This window comes from Falco rusticolus, chromosome 9 (assembly GCF_015220075.1).
Source record: "Falco rusticolus isolate bFalRus1 chromosome 9, bFalRus1.pri, whole genome shotgun sequence".
Taxonomy (NCBI): domain Eukaryota; kingdom Metazoa; phylum Chordata; class Aves; order Falconiformes; family Falconidae; genus Falco; species Falco rusticolus.
In genome coordinates this window covers 6,425,369-6,447,995 of record NC_051195.1, presented here as the reverse complement: position 1 = coordinate 6,447,995, position 22,627 = coordinate 6,425,369, and the positions used below count along the sequence as shown (strand labels likewise).

At 40.0% G+C, this 22,627-nt stretch overlaps 1 protein-coding gene across 1 annotated transcript in view; it reads left to right on the top strand.

Annotated features, from left to right (window-relative positions):
- PLPP4 (phospholipid phosphatase 4) overlaps positions 1 to 22,627 on the top strand; it is a 66,174-nt gene that overhangs the window by 5,167 nt on the left and 38,380 nt on the right. Inside the window, exons 2-3 of the mRNA XM_037400993.1 lie at positions 15,606 to 15,714; positions 20,048 to 20,138. Coding sequence (XP_037256890.1) covers positions 15,606 to 15,714; positions 20,048 to 20,138 — 200 coding nt within the window. The remainder of the gene's footprint in view (positions 1 to 15,605; positions 15,715 to 20,047; positions 20,139 to 22,627) is intronic.

The window sequence follows — 22,627 nt, the reverse complement described above, 5'->3', positions numbered from 1 at the left end:
ATTTTAATCATGTTATGAATATGCATGAAATGATTTAGCGTGGAAAGCTCTTTCAAGTAGCTCACTCTGTCATGGGTGGTGATCTGGATATTCTGCATATGTTGCCATCATAAGTGATACTATGTATTGTCTTGTTAACACAGAAAATCAATTAGCTGAGGAAATTTCACAATGCTGCTGTTCTGATTTACTCTTCTCACAGTTTGTGCTTGCCTTTTCTTTGTCATATCTGCTGGATTTTTGGAGGATAGACTGAGCTGAGAATCACAAGCAGTCAGAGATCTGTAGGTAATACAAGCCAAACGGTACTGAGAAGAAATCACCAGTCTGAGACATTAAGACTTATTTCCTCATGTTTACACCAATACTGCCAAATTAACACGAATCAGTTGGACCAAGATTTTGAGGCACCTTTTAAGCCTAGGTGCTCTTTCTAGCTGCATGTTTCAAAGCAAAGCAGGTATTTGGCCACATGAACAACTTGGTCTTTTAGCGTCCTACATTCTCAATTTGGGTGTCCTGTAATTGTTTGTTTAGAACTTGTTTTTTGGCTTCTAATCTTAGAAGTCTTGGACTTCATTCGTGTGTCCCCTAATTTCTCATCAAGAAAGGAGAATAATACTTCCTTTTCTCACACTCTATTAATTTAACGGATAAATTCTTTGTTGTGAGGTATATGGACAGTAGCCAAACTCACTAACACTGGAGCTTTTTCAGTGTTAGTTTCACAAATAGAAATGATACTAGGAAGTGAGAACATACTAACCTGTTTAAAAATGGCTGCTGTATTGTGAACCATAACTTAGATGATAGTAAAATGAGGAAGAAGTTTAGTTCTGTGGCCCAGATTGAAGTCTAGCTCACTGAGCCCGGTTAATGAACAGTTAAGGGAAAGACCTGCTGTAAAAAAGGCCTTACCCTCTCTGGTGCTTAGGATCTGAGAACATTTATCAAAGCTTGCATATTGAGCTCCAGCGGTAAGCAACACACTTGTTCCAGTGCTCAGCAAAGTCTGTTATACCTTTGAAGTGATGGGAGAATTAGAATGCCACGGAGCTTCTGTAACTCGCTGAATACAGCTCATATATCACAAAGTAACTTGAATTTTAACTTTGCTCAGCTCTGCGTCCTTGAGAGGTTACTGTAAAAACAAAAGGCCATAAATACCTATTATACCTAGTGTAATACGAAGCACACAACACGATGACTGTGTGCCTGTCCTATTAGCTATGAAATATCGCCAAGGTAACAGAGACACCCGGTACTGTGTGGGGCCGCGGGGGCTGCGGGCGCTTCCCCCCGGCCCCAGCAGCCCCGGCAGCCGCTCCCAGCCGGGCCCGCCGCTGGCCACGGCCCAGCCCAGCGGCCGCGGGGGCAGCGCCGCGGGGGGCGCGTTTCACGGGGGGGCACAACCCGCCCGGGGACCCCGGCGGTGGGGAGCGGGGCGGGAGCGGGGCAGGGACGGGGCCGCGGGCACCCGGGGCCGGGCCGGGCCGGGCCGGGGGGGCTCCCCCCACCCGCGGGGCAGGGCAGCCCCCGGCCGGGCAGGCGGCGCCCCTCGGCCCACGGAGCCCGCGGGGGAGCGGCTCCCCCCCGGGGCAGGGGGTGCCGGCGGGGGCCGTGCCCCGCGGGCAGCCCGCGCCGGAGCGGCTCCCGGCAGGGCCTGTGGCGCCGCGGGGAGCGGAGCCCGGGCCGGGCCGGGCCCGAGTGTGAGGAGCCGCCCGGAGGGGCCGGCGCGGCAGCGGCAGCGGCGCCGAGCGGAGCGCGGCCCCTGCCCGCCCGGGGGGAGCCCGGGGGGGAGGCCGGGCCGGGCCGGCGGGCGGGCGGGGCGGGGGGAGGCGCGGGCCGGGCCGGGTTCTCTCTCCCGGCCCCGCCGGGCTGTGAGCGGCACCGGCCGGAGCCCGTTTCCCCGGCGGAGCCGGCGCTGCCCGTGCCCCCGGCCCCTGCGAGCGCTGCCCCCGGCCCCGGAGCCTCCCGCCGTGTCCCCGCTGCCCGGCCCGGCTGAGGCGGGCGGCGATGGGCAGGGGGCTCCGCCGGGCGCCCCGCACCCCCGGCCCGCAGCGGGCGCTGGGCCTTTCACTGAGCCGAAGCTTCTGTTTCCGTTTTTATTTCATTTATTGAAGCTAGGGGAGGGTTCTAGTGGCTGTGGTAACAGCTATTCAGGAGCAAATGTATCTGCCTTGTTGTGCAAACTTTGGTCTGTGCCGAAGAGACTGTTCTGCAGACTGTTGTATCAGTGCTTTCAGATATTGCAACTACGTTTATTTGATTTGTTTTCCCTGAGTCCCACGGGGCAAAAAAAAAAGGGGGATTTAGTGGCAGGAATTCTAATTGTCCTGTTAATAGGATGGGATTTACAGTTGATGTCTGTGGCTAAACTCTCAGCTGCATACATGCTAAAGAAGGATGTTGTTGTAAGTGCCAAAGCATCTGCTCCAGATTTTCGAGGAGTAAATGGTGACTTTGTGTCTTTTCGCGTTGAATCCTATTTACTCACTGACTTTGGCACTTTGTATTTATTTGCTCCAAGCCCTGATTGAGGGTGCTTTGTAGTGAGAATGCAACTAAGACCGACGGGGTTTCTGTAAGGGAAATTTTTCTTTAAAAATACTGATTTTTATACTTTGATCTAAGCACAGTCAAGCTGTGTCACAGCTGTGATTCTTGTGGCAAAGGCTTTAATAAAAGTACAGTCTTACTGCTGAGAATGCACTCATACCTGGCACGGTAAACCAAGATGTTTATAGTCTCCCAGTCTGCTGGTGACTTTGAAAAGCCTGAAAGTAGTTAGCAGTTATTGACGCTAAAAGTGTATTGGGGATTACGTCTTATATGTCTTGTAACTTTTTTCCTGTAGTAAGCACTGTACTGTTGCTGAGCGGGGGACATTTGAGTGCTGCATCTATATTGACAGGGATTAGTGGACAACGAGAAAGCTAAAGACAACACATATGACCCTAGTTCAGGTATTGGTTGTGATGCACTAATGAACATCAGGGATTTACACTTGAATGATTAAGGAAAACTTCACTGGTTTCTGAATCAGAGTAATTGCTTTACAGATAATCCAATTAGATTGTCTTCACAGAATAGACAAAGTAGTCATCAGATGTGGCATTTGAACTGAGCTTTTCTTAACTACATGGGTTTTAAGGTACTTTCCATTCATGTTTTTCCCTTGCCTTGTAAATGGTAAACTTATGATCATTGAACCACAAGTCATTGCTGTGCAAGAAACTGTGACTGATCTATATGATTCTGCAGAAAACTAGTTTAAGAATATTTCTTTGTTGTAAATCAATTTGGTACCCTCCCTGAGTACTGTATTTATTTCTCTGCATTACAAAACACTTTTAGCTTTTACTGTCCAAATGCTTAAATATTTTCTGTGTTAAAATTCCTCCGAATTTAATTAAAATTGCATATAGATAAAATTCAATAAGTGGGGATTGTTTTACTGTAGGCTAGGATAACAGGGTTTACAAGTCATGTTTACATAGTAAGTGGCTGATTGAGATTACTCATGCACAGTTGAATTTCAGAGAACTGGGGAGGACCGAGAAAGACGGTAGGAGGGGTATAGAAAACACCTTTTCTGAGCAAAGATAGAAATAATTGAGCTGTTTAAACTAGAAATCTGAGGAGACATGGCAGTAAACTTCACCTCTAAGCAGCTGCCATAAAGATGTATGAAGAAGACAAACTACTCTTCATGTCCTTTGGGAATTGTGCAGAAAGGAAAGATTTTTAAACTTGTAGCAAGGGAAACTTAGGTTGAGTGTGGGGAAATGCAACCTAATTGTAAGGACTTTTGAGCACTGTGGTAGATTACCTGAGGCATATGTAGAATCTCTGCCAATGGAAACTTTAAAAAGCAAGTTACACTGAAGTATCTTGGGAGTATTTTATGTAAAGTTTAGCTTTGCTGCATGGATATGAGGAGACAGATTAGGTGGCCTCGTAAATTGGCATGGATCAATTTAGTGGAGTGAGGTTTATACCGCCTGAGAGTGTCCCAGAGTGCAATGCAAAAGAAAAGTTGAAAGACATTAAACCAGAATTTCTTGTAAGAGATTTTTGGCTCATTTTGATGGGTATGAAAGAAAATGGTGTTACCGATTCAAAGTTACTTGGAGAATACTTTAGCAAAGACTGAGCAGAGGTTGATGATGCTTTCTGGCTGGAGGGCACTGCCATGCCAGGTGCCATATTCTAAATATGCTGCATTGATGAGACTGTGGGGAAAATGAAATCCTAAAGTAGATGAAATATTTCGCTCTGCAATCTTGCAGTTCAACGTTTGACTCTATTTTGAGTGAACAGTTTTACTACTACTTTAGAATTTACTATGGAGGTGTAAATGTCAGCTCAGAAATATTTTAACTTTGAAGGATTTGTGGCACGCTGCCAAGTGTTGTGAAACCTTGCAAATCGAAAACAACAGAGGAGAGTATCATTTGATATAAAATGTTACAGTTTCATTAGCTGCCAATTTTCACTAATGGGAGAACAGATCTAATAGCCTGCCTGTACTCTTGTGGCCTGCAGAGAGGCCATTAATAATTTCATTCATCTAGTGTCCAAGGTGCTTTACAGGAGTGTAACTATTGCTATTGGCCTTTAGTGAGTGCTACAAAATGCTAACAGTGATGTTCCTATTCCCCATTACTATAGCTTTATTTTTATTTATAAATTTATTTTTAAAATCGTTACAAATGCTCTGGAACATGTAGTTATTCACAGAAGTGGTTTTGGATTGAGTGATTTTAATGTACTTGGATTTGACTGTGAATATCATTAAGCCAGTCTTTTTCTTCTCATCCTTAGAGAATAATGAAGTCATTGCATACAGCAACTGTGAAGGAAAAACTGGAACAAAGTAACTTTAAAATTTGTATTAGATTTGGTAAATAACTTGGTCAAAAAATTGTCTCTTAATTATTGAAGTGTTTTATTTTAAAATTTATATTTTTAAATGCATTCTGTATTAAAATTAGTTTAATGGAGGCCTAAACAAAATATTTCTTTTCAGTTTGGGTTAAAATGATATGTTTCTGCTTGACCAAAATTTAATGTTTTAATTTCACGTAAGGACACTCTTGATTGAGCCTTCTAGATTGGGCCAAAATATTTCTCTCCCTTCTCTCTCTTCCTTAACAGCTCTTGAGTTTTTGGTAAAAAAAGAAAAAAAAAAAAAGGTCTGAGGATGTGTTTTGGCACTTGGCTCTGGTCGTGGACAATTTGTATTTAATCCTCACTGTTATTCAGCCTGTCTCTCTCAGGTACAGCATTATGTGGAGATAGGCTTCACTGCCATGCAGGTCCTCTTTCAAGGTCATGTCTCTATCTGTTGTATATGCAAAGGGAAGAGCAGATGTAGGGAATGGCATACAAATCATAAATGTCCATATGATAAACATATTCTAGATTAAAATGGCAGCAAATTATCCATATTATTAAAATTCAGATTCTGGTAAAACACTGAGTGAGAGAGAAAGAAAATTTCACATGTAGAAGTGGTAGGGTTTTTATATGGGGCTTCTGAAGAGCTTGGGCAAAGGGGGCAGTGGCTGGATGAAGACAAGATCCTGCAGCACGGAGGAAGATGTTAGTTAGTGTCTTTTAGAGATTGCTCCTAAATAAGCTGCTAGGGCCGAGTTGTCACTTCCAACTGATTAAACCTTGTTCCAAGCAAGATATTAAAGAGCTATCGCAGGAGGGACAGGAGTGAGAGGCATTGAAATGAGTGACCTACAAAGGGACTTTTGAAGGAGTGGTGGAGAGACAGAAATAACTGAGAGGGAAAGCTTTGATCACTAAAAGAAACTCGGCACCTTTGTGAGTTTAACACCTGACTTTCCTTCCAGGTCCAGACCTATAGTCAATAGCAGTGTGGCACCAGGTATGGAAACAGAAGAAACTTTATCAGACTACTCAGCTCTATCAAATTGCTGTGAAGCTAGGATAGTTGTCCAAGGAGCCGTTGAGAGTTGTTTGGTTGAAAACAGTTCTAGATGTAATAAAAACAAGCATTAAAAAACATCAGAAGCAAAATTATGACCGTCTGTAGTATGTTTTGGTTCATTATTCAGATACGTCCTTAGGTTATTTAAACCTGTAATATGAATTCTGGTTTTCACTTCAGAATAATGTACAACTGCCAGCTTTGCTAATGGCTACATCAATGTTCATATACTGATGATTTCCTTTCTCTATACTCCCTCCCCCGCCCCCAAGCACAGACACATTAAAATGGCTTTTGTGAGATAGCTTACATCATAGGGTATATTTAATAAGAATAGAGCATAGAGGCAACAATTGATACCTTAAATCATGCTTTTTATTAACTAAAATGAGAGATAATGCAATGAAAACTGTAGCTGATCGTTTTCCCTTTGTTGGTATCTATTATTTCTGTAAGACTACCGCTGCTGATTATCTGTGTGACAGTAGTGCAGCTGTACTGGATTGCCTTAAGTGTTGTACACGGACATAGTAAGTAGCAGCTCTGACCTGCTCGCCCTGTGCCTGAAGTGCACCGCTGCTCCACGTGAGCAGGGATCGCAAGACCTGAACTGCTTTTTCACCTCAGGAGCAGCTAAATGCCAAACCAAACATGTTTTTGTTTCAGAATGGTTTATTTTATAGTCTGCTGACCGTAAAGCAGATGTAAAGATCACTTTCAATATTAGGCCAAGGAAAGTTTTAAAAAATGTAAAACAAGCCAAAAAATGTCAATTTGGTTCATTTTGCAGTGTTTTTTCCTATTTCAGTATAGCCTGTCTTGTCTCCTGCTCTTCTGTTCAAAGCTGCAATGCAGCATGACCAACTGATCCCTCTCTTCCTTTCACTTTGCTGGTTTCCAAATATTCTCCTTCCGGAAGAAACGATGGTGAAAAGGTTGTATCTAAGCTAGTTAAGTAGTTTAATGCCTGGATGCCCATTTTTATTCCCACTGAATTGGAATTTTTGAGATTTAGTTACTTCATACTGGCAATAATTACACTCAGCAACATTTAGTGCTACTTGCATTCAAAGTGCTCAGTCTGTGAGCAAGGAGAATATATGGACTGGAAGTTTTTGCATTCTTTCAGGTGCGCAAGAACAACTGGCTGGCTATGTTAATTACTTGTTCTTGTGCCGCTCATGCATACTCAGATAATCCTTTCCCTTTCCTCTTAGGTTTGGTGTGACTGGAATAATGTCACAGGAAGGAAATCGTTTACCCAGAGAGAGTTCAATGCCAGGGCTTGAGAAACCAGTAGAGGTGTAATTTAGGTACTAAGGAAACTAACATTAGGTTCTAAAACTCCAGGCCATTCGCCCTTTTTCAGCATTGTAAAAAGATTTCTGGTTCGCTATTTCATATTAGGTATTCTAAGAACATTTGCATATCATTTACATAGTATTTCATAAGCTGCAGGACTCCTGTTGTGAGTCTATATTGTTGTTAGTTCAAGATTTGAGCTTTTACGTGAGCCCAGAGTCCCCAGCTGTTGCCTCCTTGCTGATTCATTTAAATGATACTGTTTCTTGGATTTGGACCAAACAAGGCAGAGAAAATTTGAGCAGAGGGGGTTGGTTTTATCCTGTTTCTGTTCATATGTACGTTCAGTGTGAGTACATGTAGCTCAAGCCATGTGCTGTAGCAGCCTCGAGCCTGATCTCAGGCACAGCTGTGGAAGCCTTGATAAATACAGCCCCAGATGGTGTATCAGAGAAGGGTCCATGGCTCAATAATCGTTCAGGCACACAGATTGGCACAGACTTCATCATCTAGACATGTTTTAGTTGAAGAACTTGTCTCGCACTATGGCTGGCTTTGTTGGCTCAGTAACAGTACAGCTCACCCTGACTGGGGGTGCAATGCTAGCTGCAAGGAGGAGAGTGAAGAGGATGGCTGTTTATCTTTGGAAGAAGTCATACCCCAATATATATTTGTTAAATTAGTGGATATATGAAGCAAATCTGGGAAACCTGCTGGTAAGACTGAAGAAAAATACTGAAAACCCTCCTTCAGCGCATCTAGGAAATATGATAGCCATGGTAATATGTATATTTTTAAAATTGCATCCCTTAATCAAAATGATTTCTCATATATCTGAAGGACTAATGTGGGCATATGTGCTAATTAAATGTCACACTGCAATTGCTAGCTAATTTAAAATATTCAGAAATATTTTACATCAAGTGATACTGACTCATCTGAAGCTAAACCTACCCTTGAGTTCTCTACTTGCCAGTGATATTAAATAAAAAACCAAACATATTGCTCCTGCCCTTTGTCCTCATCAGTCCCAGAATTTAATTCCATTGACTTTTGCCTCCTCCCTACTTAAAAGTACACCCATAGAACTGAAGTGGGGAAAGCTGTATACATTCAGATCAGAGTATTAAATGTTTCAGGAAGTGGTATGAAGGCCTTGTTTCTAGCTTCTTAAAAATACAGGAATTTTAAAAATGCTATCAGCTTGCACTATTCCCAGAGCTGTACTGGGCACTGAATAGAGACCAAATTAAAGAAGCCTCTTGGAATGATTTTCTTACCATTTACTTTCTGCCAGTACTGCTTTCAGTCTTTGTAAATACTTGCACCTACAAACAGAAGGTTACTGCAAATGAAGAGAGGCATCAGATCTAGCAATAACAGCTTCTGAATTACCTTTGTAGGGTGTTCCTGGTGAATATTAACTACCCTGTATCCTGCAGGACATACAGACCCAATAAAGCTGCATATTAGGATTATAGATTGTTAATCAAGAGTGGTAGGTGTATACACTGCATGTCATTGTACTGGGAAATAAACATTTTTAGCTGTCAGAAAGGCAGAGATAATTTATTGATACAGCTGCTTCTGTGTCTCTTAGTGCAAGTGTAAATTACTTAATGAATTGGTTTTAGCGTAGTTACAAGATGATGGTTATAATAACATGTTTCCATCAAAGCCTATGAAGAACCAATAAAATAGTAATTTCTGTTCTCATGTACGTGCTTCTTATGCAGTCCACATCTATTGCAATATAAATTCTAAAATATTTTACAATTTAACTCTCTGTTTTTTAGTTCCATGGAGAAGTTAAAGCTGTTGCTTTTTCCTACTTGAATTCTTGTCAGCAGTGCACACTTGGCATATCTGAATACCAGGCCAATTAATGAGCAAGCTACAGCATTAGGAGTCTTGCTTTGATGCCGATATCGACTTTTCTTGCTGGTGGGAATTGCCCTGCCTTGCTTTGTGAAACAGTGGCAGAAAACATCAAATCTCTTGATACGCAGTGTTGTGCCTTAACTATAGGGGAAGTTTCTCTTTCTTATCTATTCTAGAGTTTATATTATTGAAGTGAATATTTTTAAATTCATGTCAGCTTCTTCGTTGGTGAGATTGCAGTTCATTATTAATAGTTGGGCCTTGGTTGTATTTTTTGTACCCTGGGACGTAATTCCCTTCTTGAGGGCTGAGGATTTCCCAAATTGCTTTAGAAATTAAATGGCTCAGATCTCTTTCCTTACGCTAACTTCAGAGCTAACACAGAACTATCTCATCATACTGATATGCATAGTCAGCAGCATTTTAGCAACTGAACTCCGCCAACTCTGTGGTGAGCAGAATGACGGTGATGAATTACAGGCATTGTTTCTTACCTCACCTCATCACTATCTTGTCTGCTTCAGGTCTGTTAATTTTGCATTCCAGCCACAGACCATTTCAAGCTTTGCATATTTTGTCTGTTTGTGCAGGAGTTCCTAAAATAACCACTAAAAGGTTATATTTTTTCCCCTTAATATTGCCTAGAGAGAATAAACAAGACTAGGTTCTCTCATGGCATAAGAGTAAGTTATTCTCTCCAGGTATATCAAATAACATGACATAAATGCTTTTCCCGTTATCAGTATGTTTCAGAATGGATAATTTGAAGTGTTGGATTCAAATGTGAGGAAAGGTGATGCAAATAAGCGGTGTTCAATGCAATGTACCCAGCCGCTGTAAACACTGGGCTCTTTCTGTTTAGCCTAGGTCACTTGTTGGAAACCCCTAAAGCAAATTCTGTCTTTCAGAATATAATTTTCTTACCTCCACTGTTGTTGTGCCCTATGATACATTCTGATTTATGGCTCTTCATTCAGAATGCTGGGGCTGCGAATCTATTGCATGAGAATCTCGCACTGAGTTATGTATTGTGTATGTACTCGGTAATTAGGCCAGCCTATACAGACATCAGCATCACTGATGATGCTCGCAACTGTGCAGTTCTAGTGTCAGGACAACTGGTTGCACAATTTAACATGGCAGGTACACTATAAAAGCTTCTACTGCTAGATCGGAGACCTAGTTTGGGGAATACTCAAGGAAATCTCCATGTAAGAATGTGCACGCTGGAGTTCCAGTAGCACAGTTGCAGCTGACTTGTTTCTGTGGGAGAGGACGCAGCGAGTCTGCTCACACAGGGTTCTGCAGCTGGGGAATGGTGGTCAGAGCCCAACTTTTTTCCTACAAGCCTTCAGAGGTGTTTTATGAGAGAGATCCCTGAACACCTGCTGTCTCCTCATTACTGGCTGCAGTGAGGAACTGCATACAAAAATATTTTAGCATCAGATCTGCTTATGAACAGATGAAGCTTAGAAAAGAGAAGGGTTGGTCATTAGGTGTTTGGTGTGAAAGACTAAGTATCACAATCACAAGCTCACATTCATTCTCTTCTGGTGCTTTGTCATGCCGTATGTACTTCTCTGTCCTCTCTTGGTTATTATTACCTGGGACAAGCCTTGTCTGCAAGAGACAAGGCAAAAGGCCCCCCACCAACAAACAAAAAACCCCACCTTTGTACATGCCTTAGTTGATGCTCAAAACCAGGAAGCAATATTTAACTTCCAGTGTGCTATGAACTCTTCTGACGAAGCAGACATCTAAGTCCCCAAGATTGCCTGGACCAAAGTGCCTGTGTGATTTCATGTTGTTACTCTCTGCAAGTGGAGCTGTTGGCCAGTGGCAGCCCTTGTAACACTGGCAAGTACTTCTAAGGTGAATGCTAGTCACGGTTTCATTGCTGGTAGTGTCTGTCTTGCTCTAACAGGACACAATACAATCCTAACGTCGGGCCCATCAGTTCTGTCCCTATCCTGCTCTTGTTGCTAGATTTGGAACATAGTTTTCTATTCTTAACATTTAAAGGTTTCTATCTTACCAGCTTTGCCAGTGCAGTAGCACTTACTGCTATTTCTCTGATGTCAGCAACTTCCAAATGTTACTGCTGCTGGATTTCAAGGTGCTGAGTGCCAGGGAGCGGTAGCTACTGTAAGCAGCGTTTGACACGGTAAGGCAAGGTGCTAAGGAATGCCCTGCTGCTACTTCTGGGAGGTGGAAACCATGGTGGAAGCACAGGTCAACGACTCTGTGAGGATATTTATGCAATGTTTGATTCGTTTGCTACCAGTGAATGGTTTCATAAAAAAGCATTTTTAGTCCGAATTACCACAAAACTACTGTGCACTTCTGCCTGGATCACTCTGTTGTGTGGCGCTTGCATAGCAGTTGGCTTAAAAGGCTGCATGCTGTGAAATGGAAATGAAGTTAATCTAACTTGGAAGTGCTTGGGTCCTCAGAAAAGAAGATTTTTGTTTAGTGTGGTGTCATAGGCAGTAGTGTTGAGATGTCCAAAGCAACCTCAGGCACTTGGGCACCTGTTCCTCACTGATGCTTTTAATAGAATTAGGGCTCCTGTTTCCCTTAGGATGCTTTGAAAGTCATAGTTAAAGGTTCTTGAAGTTAATGGAAGTCCTTTTATGCCTTAAATATCTGTTATCAGGCTGAAATGTTTGAAGTCTTGCTTGTTAAACTGTTAAAAATGCTGGGCGAATATGTAAACATGCAGAAAATATAAGACCAAAAAGCTAACACTAAAATTTCATGTACTAGTATGAAGTAAGCTTGCTAAGTTACCCGTCTGCTACCAGGGGATGTTATATGATTGAGCTTGTATTTTCAGCCATAATAGAAAATGTCTAGAAACCAGTTTTCTTTATCCAAGGAGTACATTCATTTCTAATAACATCTAGTCATTTAAACAAGCTTGTGCTGGCTTATGAATAGTAATGGACTGACTTTTGGTTAGGACGAAGGAACATAAATCACTAAGTGTCAGGCAGCTTAGAAACCAGTATGTCCTCATGATTGTTTAATAGAGTACAAAGGGAATTGCCTTCAAGCTAGTGAAATCTCGTATCCAGGCGTCCATTGGTGATGCTTCAAAAAAAGAAGAGAATTGTTCTCTTATGAGTCTTGGCATAAAAATTTAATTAGCAGCTGAGCTCTTTTTGAAGATGAAAAAAAAGTGATTTCTTTTTATATAGTCACTTTAACTGTTTACTTTGTATTTCTGTATTGCTCATACAGTCAAGATCTGCTGTCTTCTACAGCTACAGCTATTTTTTTTTCTCCATCAGTAGTGATTCTGAAATGATTTTACCTGGTTGTAGCAAATGAATCTTCTTTTTTTTTTTGTATTAAGTTTCAACATATTTGAACATTGTTGTTGGAAGACATTCAAAATGTAACTCAGAAAGAAGTGGATACATAATCAGATTTAATATGTAGTGGATACAAAACTGCGTAACTCAGAAAGAAATGGATACATAATCAGATTTAATATGTAGTGGATACAAAACTGCTGTTATTAAATAAAAGAGTAATTATAATAATTATTACTGTCATACATAGATTTGTTGAAAAGAATGTTTCTTTAGAAAAGCACCAATATAGTGAATGCATACTAATCAGAAAATACATCTTTAATTGGAATTGGATACTATTTATGTTATTTATTATACTTTCATCTCTTTAGCACATGTCATTTTGCTCTTAAAGAAATTAGATCTTATGATTTAGCACGTATTTGCAGTGTCATGGTATATGATTCCTGTGAGAACTATGAATTTGATTTTTGTTTAATTTCTCAGATTTAAACAACTATACTTTAACCTTAGTTTTCTTACATTACAAGGAGACAGGAAACAAAAGAACAAGAAGAGCCCCAAACCTTTAACTCTGTTGGCATTTGCTCATAATCTCAAATGTCTTAATGTCAAATTAATTAAACTTCTGGTCTAATGTGACACATTTTCCAGAAGTGCCCTGGTGCATGGATGTACTGTGATCACCTTGAAGCATAAATCTTTGTGTATTGTTCACATTTTGCAGTTAGCAGAAATGCTTCAAGGCCCAGATATGTCAAAGAACATGCGTCTGCTTCAAGACGTTCCTTGGCGTATCCCTAATTCCCAGTGCTTTGAGAGCTGCCTCGGAACAGTCAGGGCAGCAGATACCTAAGGGAGTATGTCAGAAAAAATGTGACTGGCTGGAAGATAAAGTCATTGAAACTCAACTGGCTTGTTTAACTTCTTGTATGCCCAGACATGCTTGTGCTTATCTATTTATTTATGTTGAGATGATAGTGGTGAAGTACATCCTTGCCATGGAGTCTGTGTACATCTTCATAACAAAAAAAAATTAAGTCCTGGACAGTGTAGCTGTGATCTTTGCTATTCAGCTCTCCCAGATGACACATACTGGATGTTCTACCCAGACCTGTGACTTTATTTGGCAAATGAACCCTTTCAACCAGCAGTTAATTGCTTCTAGCTTCTGTCAATGTCTTTAAAAGACTGAAAATAAAAATAATATACTTAAGGACTTTCAGTCGAAATTTGGAAACAAAGTTGTTTGCATCATCTAGAAATCAACCTTTATTTTTTCTAGTCGAAGACAAAAATCATGAAATGAATTTTTCATATATGAAGGGGTTTATTTCCTGGAAACAGTCTTCTCTAGAAATGTTTCCCTGTTTTGTGTCTTGCCCAAGCCATGTTTTTTTAAACTTCAAAAAGATTTAAGTTTTCATTTTGAAAACACTGAAACAAAGTGTTTTGACACTTCTGAAATTCACATTGCACCTTCTTTAGAGAGTGGGGTCAGATACTCAGCATTTGAAGAAGCTGAGTATAATAGTAAATATTCTCCTTGCAGAACCAGACTCCTTAAGTTTCCAGAAGAATGTGGTTGTCCATGTAGGTCAGTAGGGGAAACATAACTATCAGTACAAGTGACAACACTGTGTTTGACTTGTTTGGTCCTCAGATTTTGTTGTTTTCCCTAGGGAAGAAGTTCTTTGGAGCTCTTTTTGGAGTAAACGGAGAGTTTTGTGCCTTCTGTCTAGCAAAAGCATGTGCTGAGGTAAAGGGGGGCAGTTGCAGTGTGTGCTGGGGAAGTGGGAGACTGCTGCTAATGCAGAGATTGTGGACTACAGTGAGAGAACAAAGAGCAGCTGGTCAGCCCTCGGAAGAGATAAAAAGTAGGAATTCCTAAGACCCAGAAGACTGGATAAGGCTTGTTGTTTAGGAAGTGGCTGACCTGGCTAGATTCCAGGACTTGTCTTCGCAAGGGGGAGATGCCTATGTAGGGTTTCATTTTACTTTGCTTTACAAATTGCATCAGTTTTTCCTATTTACAGAGTCAATTTTGCAGCTTTTACTTGTATAAAACCTGGGTTTGGAGGGGTTTAAAGCTCCGTGGGCTTTTTAGGTCAGACCAAGCTGCAGAAAACTGGTCCCTGTGTCTTCTCTCAACAGCCATTCTTTCAGTCCTAGTAAACTAGCCTGGAATTAGTAAAGGCAAAACTTCCCGGGAAGTCTGGTGTGACTTCAAAGCTAAGAAGAGTTAAGGGATAGTGAAAGACTCTGAAAAAAGCAGTACGGTTTAAATGAAGAGAGACAATTTATGTAGTCCTGAAAAGCTTCTGAAACTTCTCACTGCAGTCAAAGATCACAATTCCTGCTTCCTCTTTCGGTACTGAACAAAAGATACCCACACAATTTACTTTCTGTGTGACAATGTAACCTCAACATTTTATTTTGTTGCTTTTCGTTTCCAAATAACATAATTACAAAGCTGTATGGGGTTTTTGTTATTGTTGTTGTTCGTTTAAGAGAGATAAATGACATGAGAATGGAATTAAAATGGTCAGTTTTGGTGGAATGAGACATTTCTGGTAGATTTAGGTTCTTAAGCTTCACAACCAAATCAAAATACTGGCAATCTGAAGAAAGAGATTAGGAGTAAGCATTTTTTGGTGATAATCTCTGAAGTTTTCTGTTCTTTCTATCAGTAGAGGGAATTGCCTGGGCTGCTTCTTTCTCCCTGCAAACACAACTGTCATACTTCAAAGTCTGGATCTTGACATTTGAAAGACACATTTTGTATTCGGTATCTGGTATATAATTTCTTCAGTATCAACCATCTGCTATGTGATTTTTCTAATCCCACAGTATTCTTTGCACACTTTTCCCACAAAAAATAAAATGACAATTTTTTTCTCCACAGTGAAGTTTATGGAACTTTTATAAAGTTGTAGAATCTAAACTTTTAAAAATCATTTTCCTAAGGGTATATTTATGAAGGTTGCATTATTAAAAAGCAGTGAGATAAGGGTAATTCATGCATGCCATATCATAATTAACTTTGGGGGAAGTTTTAAATCAGCAGGACTCTTCTGGGCTTTTTGGTCATGATTTCAAATTGCAAAAAAAATTGTATCTTTATTTGTCATTTTCAGTTTTACAGAATTTTTGGATCCATTCCAGAGGGTTATCCAGCCAGAAGAGATCTGGCTGTATAAAAATCCTTTGGTGCAATCAGACAACATACCTACGCGTCTTATGTTTGTAAGTACTAAAGGTTTATTAGTCATTCAATGGCTGTAAACTAAGTACACTTTCATTTGATAAGCAGCAGGAAATCTTTCAGAAGTATAGGATGTTCCTTTAATGCTATTAACAATTGCTCTCCAAAGCAGGGATGTCATAAGTGACAAAATGTGGGAAATCGTGGGGAGTTTGTAAAAAGCAGCATTACTAGGTGGCTGAATTTATTAATGTTGATTCTACACTTTAAGATTTAAGCTAGTGTTAATTTAGAAGGATGCTGGAGAAAAGATTAGAGAAGCTTTTTGAATTAGCTGGTTGGGTGACCTGACAAAACCTTGCCATGCTCTTATTAGGCTAAGTGCTTAAATATTGAAATCGGATTTGTTTTAGGCATGTTAGGCACAGAGGCATTTGCCTCTAAGTACTTTTTTTTTTTTTTTTTTTTTTTCTTTCATGTAGACAAAACCTTTGTTTTAGCTTCTAGTACCAACAGGTGTACTAACCATATCATAGAGCTGCCGTCACCATTCTGGTTCTTCCCAGTACAGCTCATGTTGACAAGCAGACTGTCTGTCTGATTTTGATGGTTTGCCTGGTTGTCAAAATTCATGGTTTTGGTAACCTTCACTAGCAATGATTAAGAATCATAATAATTTACACCTATAAGAGTACACTAAGATAGACCACTACAGAAATGCTAAGAAATCGCAGGTGTAGTTCAGGTTATTAAGGCAAGTAGGTCAATCTTTACAAAAGCTTCATCAGTCAAAGTGGAGATTTTGCAGGAATGAGCATGATAGATGTGGTCAAATCCTATTACCCTTATGTCAAAGCATCTTTTGCTGTGTCTTCAGTGAAGCCATATTCAGAATAAATGCAAATCAGTTATGTAATTTTTCTTTTTTCTTTTTTTTTTTAATAAGGCTCTGGCTTTCAGTTACAGAAAGTTTTTAATAAAGGAACACCTTGAAGGTGCTTCCTGTTTATGTGGCAGCAACATATCCCAGCCTTCTAAGACAGAGACTGAAGGCTTGGTTTTAGATTCACCAACATATTGTTTATATTGCATTAAGAATAAGCTCCATTAAGGACTTTTTCAGCCTAGATGGCTGAAAATAAATGTTTTTTCCTGGAATAAAGTGGAAAACATGTTCCATTTCCTGAAATAGAAGCTTTGTAGAAACAAAACCCACCACAAAACCAAACATTAAATTTTTGTGCTAGGAAAGAATCTGAATTTAATTCTGCTGTTTTTCCTTAGGCTGAGCATTACCTCGATACGTTTCTCCGATCTGTGTTTGCAACTGAAGAGTTCAAGAACCAATAGCGAATCATTGCAAAGGGATTTTCTGCAGTGGTGGAACTATTTTTGAAACCAGTTGGGATAATCATTAGTCTAATACTTTGTTCTCTAGGCGGTAGCCATTGGGAAGCACAATTCTGGGATATGTGCATTACCTTTCCCTGCTAACCACTGCCCATAGAGCCAGCTTTTGGTATACTGTACGGTAGGTGGAATTTCCAGGCAGCTGTGAGTCAGTAATGTTTGTATAATCTGTGTTCCCCTTCTGACTCAGACCACTGACATCTCAGTAACTCAGCAAACAGCTTCTGAAATGAAGAAATGTAGATAATTTCTGAATCTGTTTTCTTATTTAATTAAAAAGAAGAAAAATCCAACTCCAGCATTGATGACAAGTTTTCATAATGTAAAGAAACTCTTGACACTAGTGTTGTACTCTGATATTGAAATGCATGGCTGTGGCTTGCCAGAAAGCTGTCTCTAACATTTTACAAACTGCTGGATTATTTTCTATACCGAGAGATTTGAATACAAGAGAAATGTTGTGAATACTCAAACCCAGATCAAGACTGGACAAAGTTGACTTCTGCATGGGTAGCAAGCAAGCCACAAGGTCTGGGAAGACCTGACCTTTGCTCTGTCTCTCTATCAGTGGATATTCCTTGTCTTGGAAAGTAGGTACTGTCAGCTTCTCTTGAATGCATGGAAGGATGTGGGAGTCCCTGTAACTTTAGCACATCTCTCGCTTACTAGGGTGAATAATGAACAAGAGAGATTTTGTCCATGTTTCACAAAAGCAAGGCAATGTTGGAATATTTCACTGCTGGAAAAGAAAACATTATTGAGATGCATCTGAGGAGTGTATTGCTCATTAGGCTGTTGCCAAATCTGTTGCAGACATGAGCCATACAGAATCTTTTTGCAAAATAAAGTAAAAGGAGTCTTTAGCAAGCCAAACTCTATGTGTGCATTTTGCTGCAGAATAAAAAGCACCTTCCAGCTAATGCTCTTGTGTAAGGAACAGCAATGTACCGCAAACATGAATAGTTCTTCATCTTTCTCAAAAATCCATATGCTTGTGAAATATAAGGAAATCTGCAGGTTTACCAGACTTCTGAAGATTGATTGTGAAATGGTTTGGAACAAGCTGCCACTTGAATTCTATTCATTGTTGATATTTTCTGCTGCTCCTGCTTGTTCAAAATATTTCTAACTCCATTAAACCACCACTGTAAGCCTGTCAGCCTGGCTATATTTCTACATGTTCTTCAACAATGGAATGCAGATATCTTGCTTTTGCTTTTTTTTTTTTTTTTTTTTTTTCCCCTGGTGGCATTTTTTTTATTTCACTCTTTGTCTCTGAAAGCCGAAATGAAACTATTGCTGAAGATAGAGAGGAGTGAATGTTTCTGGACAAGTAACACAGCACTGACATCCTAACTTGAATCTCTCTCACACACTGTAGACAGAAGGGAGTTTTAAGTCAAAATGGTGCATTTTTTTTTTTGCACAAAACCTGGTGCCTGCCTTTCTAAATGTAAAAAAGGGGAGCACACTCCAGACTGTGTTTTAGTCTGCATGGCTTGCTGAGTTAGATGGTATTTTGCAGATGTGGGTGTGGGGAATGTGGTCCAAAAGGCACTACCTAAATAACAAATATAGTGCATTTTCATGTTGTTCCCTACTCAGATATTCTAAAAGCATAAAATGAGGACTGGGATTAATCTGTATTATAGAAAGAAGACAGTCACACATCTTTTGTCATAACACATCTGTCCTGTTTTTTATTTCAGTGAGTCAGTTTAAAGGAGTAAGGCACTGTTCAGCCTCAGTATAAACAGTATAATCTTACTTAAGCCCTCGTGCTCCTTGTGCCATATACAGCTTAATTTTTGCCTTGTTTAAAAACAAAACAATTATTTTCACTTTTCTTCAAGAGACTAATTGCTTTTGAAAGACCTTGATTTGGTTTTGAACAAATGTGATTGTGAAGAGGATTGTAGATTCCAGAAAGGAACTGGATAACTTAGAACCAGCAAGAAGCATAAACATACTACCTTGCCTATAAGCTGCCTTTTACCTCTGCAACTGAAGGTCTGAGATAGAAGGGATGACGGAAGGACCAGTTGGGAACAAAATCATAGTTTCCATAGCAAGCTACTGATGAAAAACTCCCTGGTATTGTGCTTAGGATAAACTGATACGTCTCTTTGGAAAGAGACGGTAAATACCCTGCTCAGGGAGGACAGGCTGCACTATACCGACACTGCACGAGGTGGGATGCTCCTCAGATAACTGGCACATGTACAGTGAATCATCAACCCCAGTCCAAATCGCTCTGTGATAGTGGAGATGCTGTTCATGGAAATCAAGTGTGTGCATTGATGTGCAGATGCCATTTCAGATTCCTTGTAGGAGGAATCCTGTCGTGCAGCACTGACCATAAAAGAATAAGGTTCTGCTTAACCAATGAATATACTTGTAAATGTTCAGGTGTTGTTTTTCTGGTTTGGAACAAAATCAAGCAGTTTGGTCCCCATCCAAACACTTGTAAACAAAAGAATTATAAAGATATGATCTCAGTGCATTTGAGAATGACAGTTAAAAAGAAAACAAAAATAAAATAAATAGCATTTTAAAACATCAGGAAGTTGGTGCTGGAGTCTGTTGAATACGGTCTTGAGAGCGGAGCCTGGATGCCTTCTGGGGCAGTGCTTAGTGTGGAAGCAATGTACAAGATCTGTATGCATCAGCGTATGAATTTTGTGGACATTATAGACTGTTGCTTTTTCATTTATGAAGCTGGCATTTTAAATGCAGCTCCAGGCAATTACAAATCAATTATAACCCACAGTTATGTTACAATGTTAATGTATCCATTGCCCTGTAGTTGCAAAGACAAATCATCCCAATTTGCTTAAGGTCAGGAGTTTGATAAAAGATCATTCAGCCTTCCAGTTTAAATGGACCTAACTGAAACTAATTATTAATCAGTAGGACTGGAAAGGAATTGATGCTCTCACACATGATATTTGTTATCTCTTACAGGCAATTTCATTCCTTACACCACTAGCAGTGATTTTTGTGGTGAAAATAATCCGGCGAACAGACAAGACTGAAATTAAAGAGGCTTTCTTAGGTAATGTATGTCATACTTCAAGTTGGAAAATGCATGATAGCTCTCAAAGATTGATTCCAGCTGTACTCTAAGCCCTGAAGAAATCTTGTCTCCGTTACAGTCCATTACAGTAGTTTTCAGTGCAGTTATAGTTGCAAGCCATCTCACAAAAGCCTTTGTTTTTATGTATGTTTCTAAAAGTACAAATTCTGTGCCTTAATTCCACATTCTAGCTAGAAAGGGACAGAATTCAATCAGTAAAGACAAGGCCATCTGAGAGGCTGTTCAGATGTACATTTTTCTGTCACAGCCGATCTGTTATTTACCTCTTATTTATACTTGCAGGTATTGTAAATTAAGGGTTTGACTGGAAAGTCCTGTGAGACTCAGCTGCTTAGTGTAGGAAATTACTCCTCTCATTGTTTTCACTGACCTTCTCCTGGAGTTTACTCTTCCCTGTTGCAAAATCCATGCTTATGGCTCAGCTTTTCTAATCACAAGCTGATGTTTCATCTTAAACTGCCAGTGGAGTTAGTTTTGCACCTAATCCTGGACTGGGAACCGCTATGGCTGTGTTATGGGTGAGGTCTAATTACGGCTCTAGGCAGCAGCTTCAAGCAGAGGAGCAGGTAGACGACAGGGATGGTAAGTCTTAAACTGTTCCAGCTAATTCTGGCTGCGCCTCTCTTTTGAAATCTTTTAGTGATATATGCCCAGATCCTTTTTACACAGACACCAAAACTGACTAAAACACTTTCATTGGCAGAGGATACTTTGAAGCACTAAGAACTGCAAATGTTTTTGTTGGCAGTGTGTTTGAAATCTGCCCAATACTGAAATTCTGCTTTACTGGCTAATTTACACTTTAATTTATTGGCCCTTAGGTCACAAGGTCAAACCAATACTCAGCCTTGTCTTAGCTAGATAGGATGTAAATGGCACTATGCCTTTGAGATTTTTTTTTTTTTTTTTTTTTTTTTTTTTTAGATAAGGCTGCATTCCCATTAGCTTGCTCTTTCTCCAGTTGCTTTACCACAAGTGTGAAAACATCCTAGTTTTGTTTTGGCTGCTGCCAGTCATTTGTACTAACTTCTGAAATGTCTTATAGTGATATTTTACTGGCAAGTCCATTCAGTAGAAATAACTATTGATTCATAAAATGCATACACAGTCACAGTTCTGAGTTTCACTTTCTGTTGGGTAAGGAGTGGAGCTTTGGATTATAGTTTCTCCATCACTTATTCTTACCACCTTTTTCTTCTGCAGAGACATAAGTTTTTTTCTGCTGTTCTTGCTTTCTGTTTGATTCCCCCTGTAATGTCCAGTAGAAAACCTGCCAGCTTCCCCAGTATTCTCCTTGCCACCCAGACTTTAAGGAAACCCCAACCTTGGATGTTCTTCTGTGGTGTACCCCTACTTAGTATCTGCCATAATTGTGGAACTTGTGGCTTATTTATGTTCAAGTGTACTGTGTATTGATATGATTAAATTTGTTAATATGTCTGGTGATGTGAGACTGCTGTGAAAATTCATTAACTGTGGTGGAGCTTTACTGATTTGCTGAGATCTGGCTCATAACATTCATAATGAATCATCAGGAAGTCCCCCAAAAGGTGAACTTCTTCAGGTATCATATGTAGAGGAGAGCAAAGGGTAAAAGGGTGTGAAAATGCTTTGCCTCTTGTATAGCCATTAATATAAGAAAGGTGAATCAGTGCATCTAGGGTCTGGAATAGTGAGTTTCCTAATGTTGGTGCCCTTAACCCTTCCCCTGGAAGTGCCTACATCTCTACTGACTAGATTATATAACTTTTGGTGGGAAGTATGAATTTTTTCCTAAAGGGAGCAAAATGTCAGCAAATACAACTCGTTTACCAGCTTATATTCACACGGTCATTTGATACTTGCATTGCCATTGCAAGGAATAGGCAGCAGTGAACACGTGATTCAGTCAGGTGTGCAATAATGAACAATCAAGGCAAAGGTCAATGAAAAGAGTAAACTTGACCACATGTCTCAGAAAGCAGATAAATCTATGTGTCCCGTTTTTTAGAAAGGAGACTGTAGTACCACGTCATTGTTGGTCATATGCGTTTGACTTTGTGGAATATTTCAGTTCACCATGTAATCACCATGAATAACAGAGAGAAAATAATTGAAAGGAAAAAGAGAACATGGGATTGAGTGGTCGCTGTGGACGTGGGTGTTGAAAGTGGAAGACTTTTTTGAACAATGTCAGTGTCTCTAGGATTGACTTGTTCTTTTATTTTTGCTGGCAGCTATTGCTATAATCTGAGAAAACCCTTGTTCTTCCTTTGATGGAGGACCTCCTTTTTTTGTTTGTGGGCGTTTTTTTTGTTGTTTTCTGTGGTGGTTTTTTTTTTTAACTTAAAGAAAAATAGATCCTATAACATACGTTTTTATGATATATAATATCCTTAGGCAAAGATTTTTATGGAGACAGGATGAGTGCTGCTGAAGTGCAGCATCTGGGGCAGCAGTCCAATGAG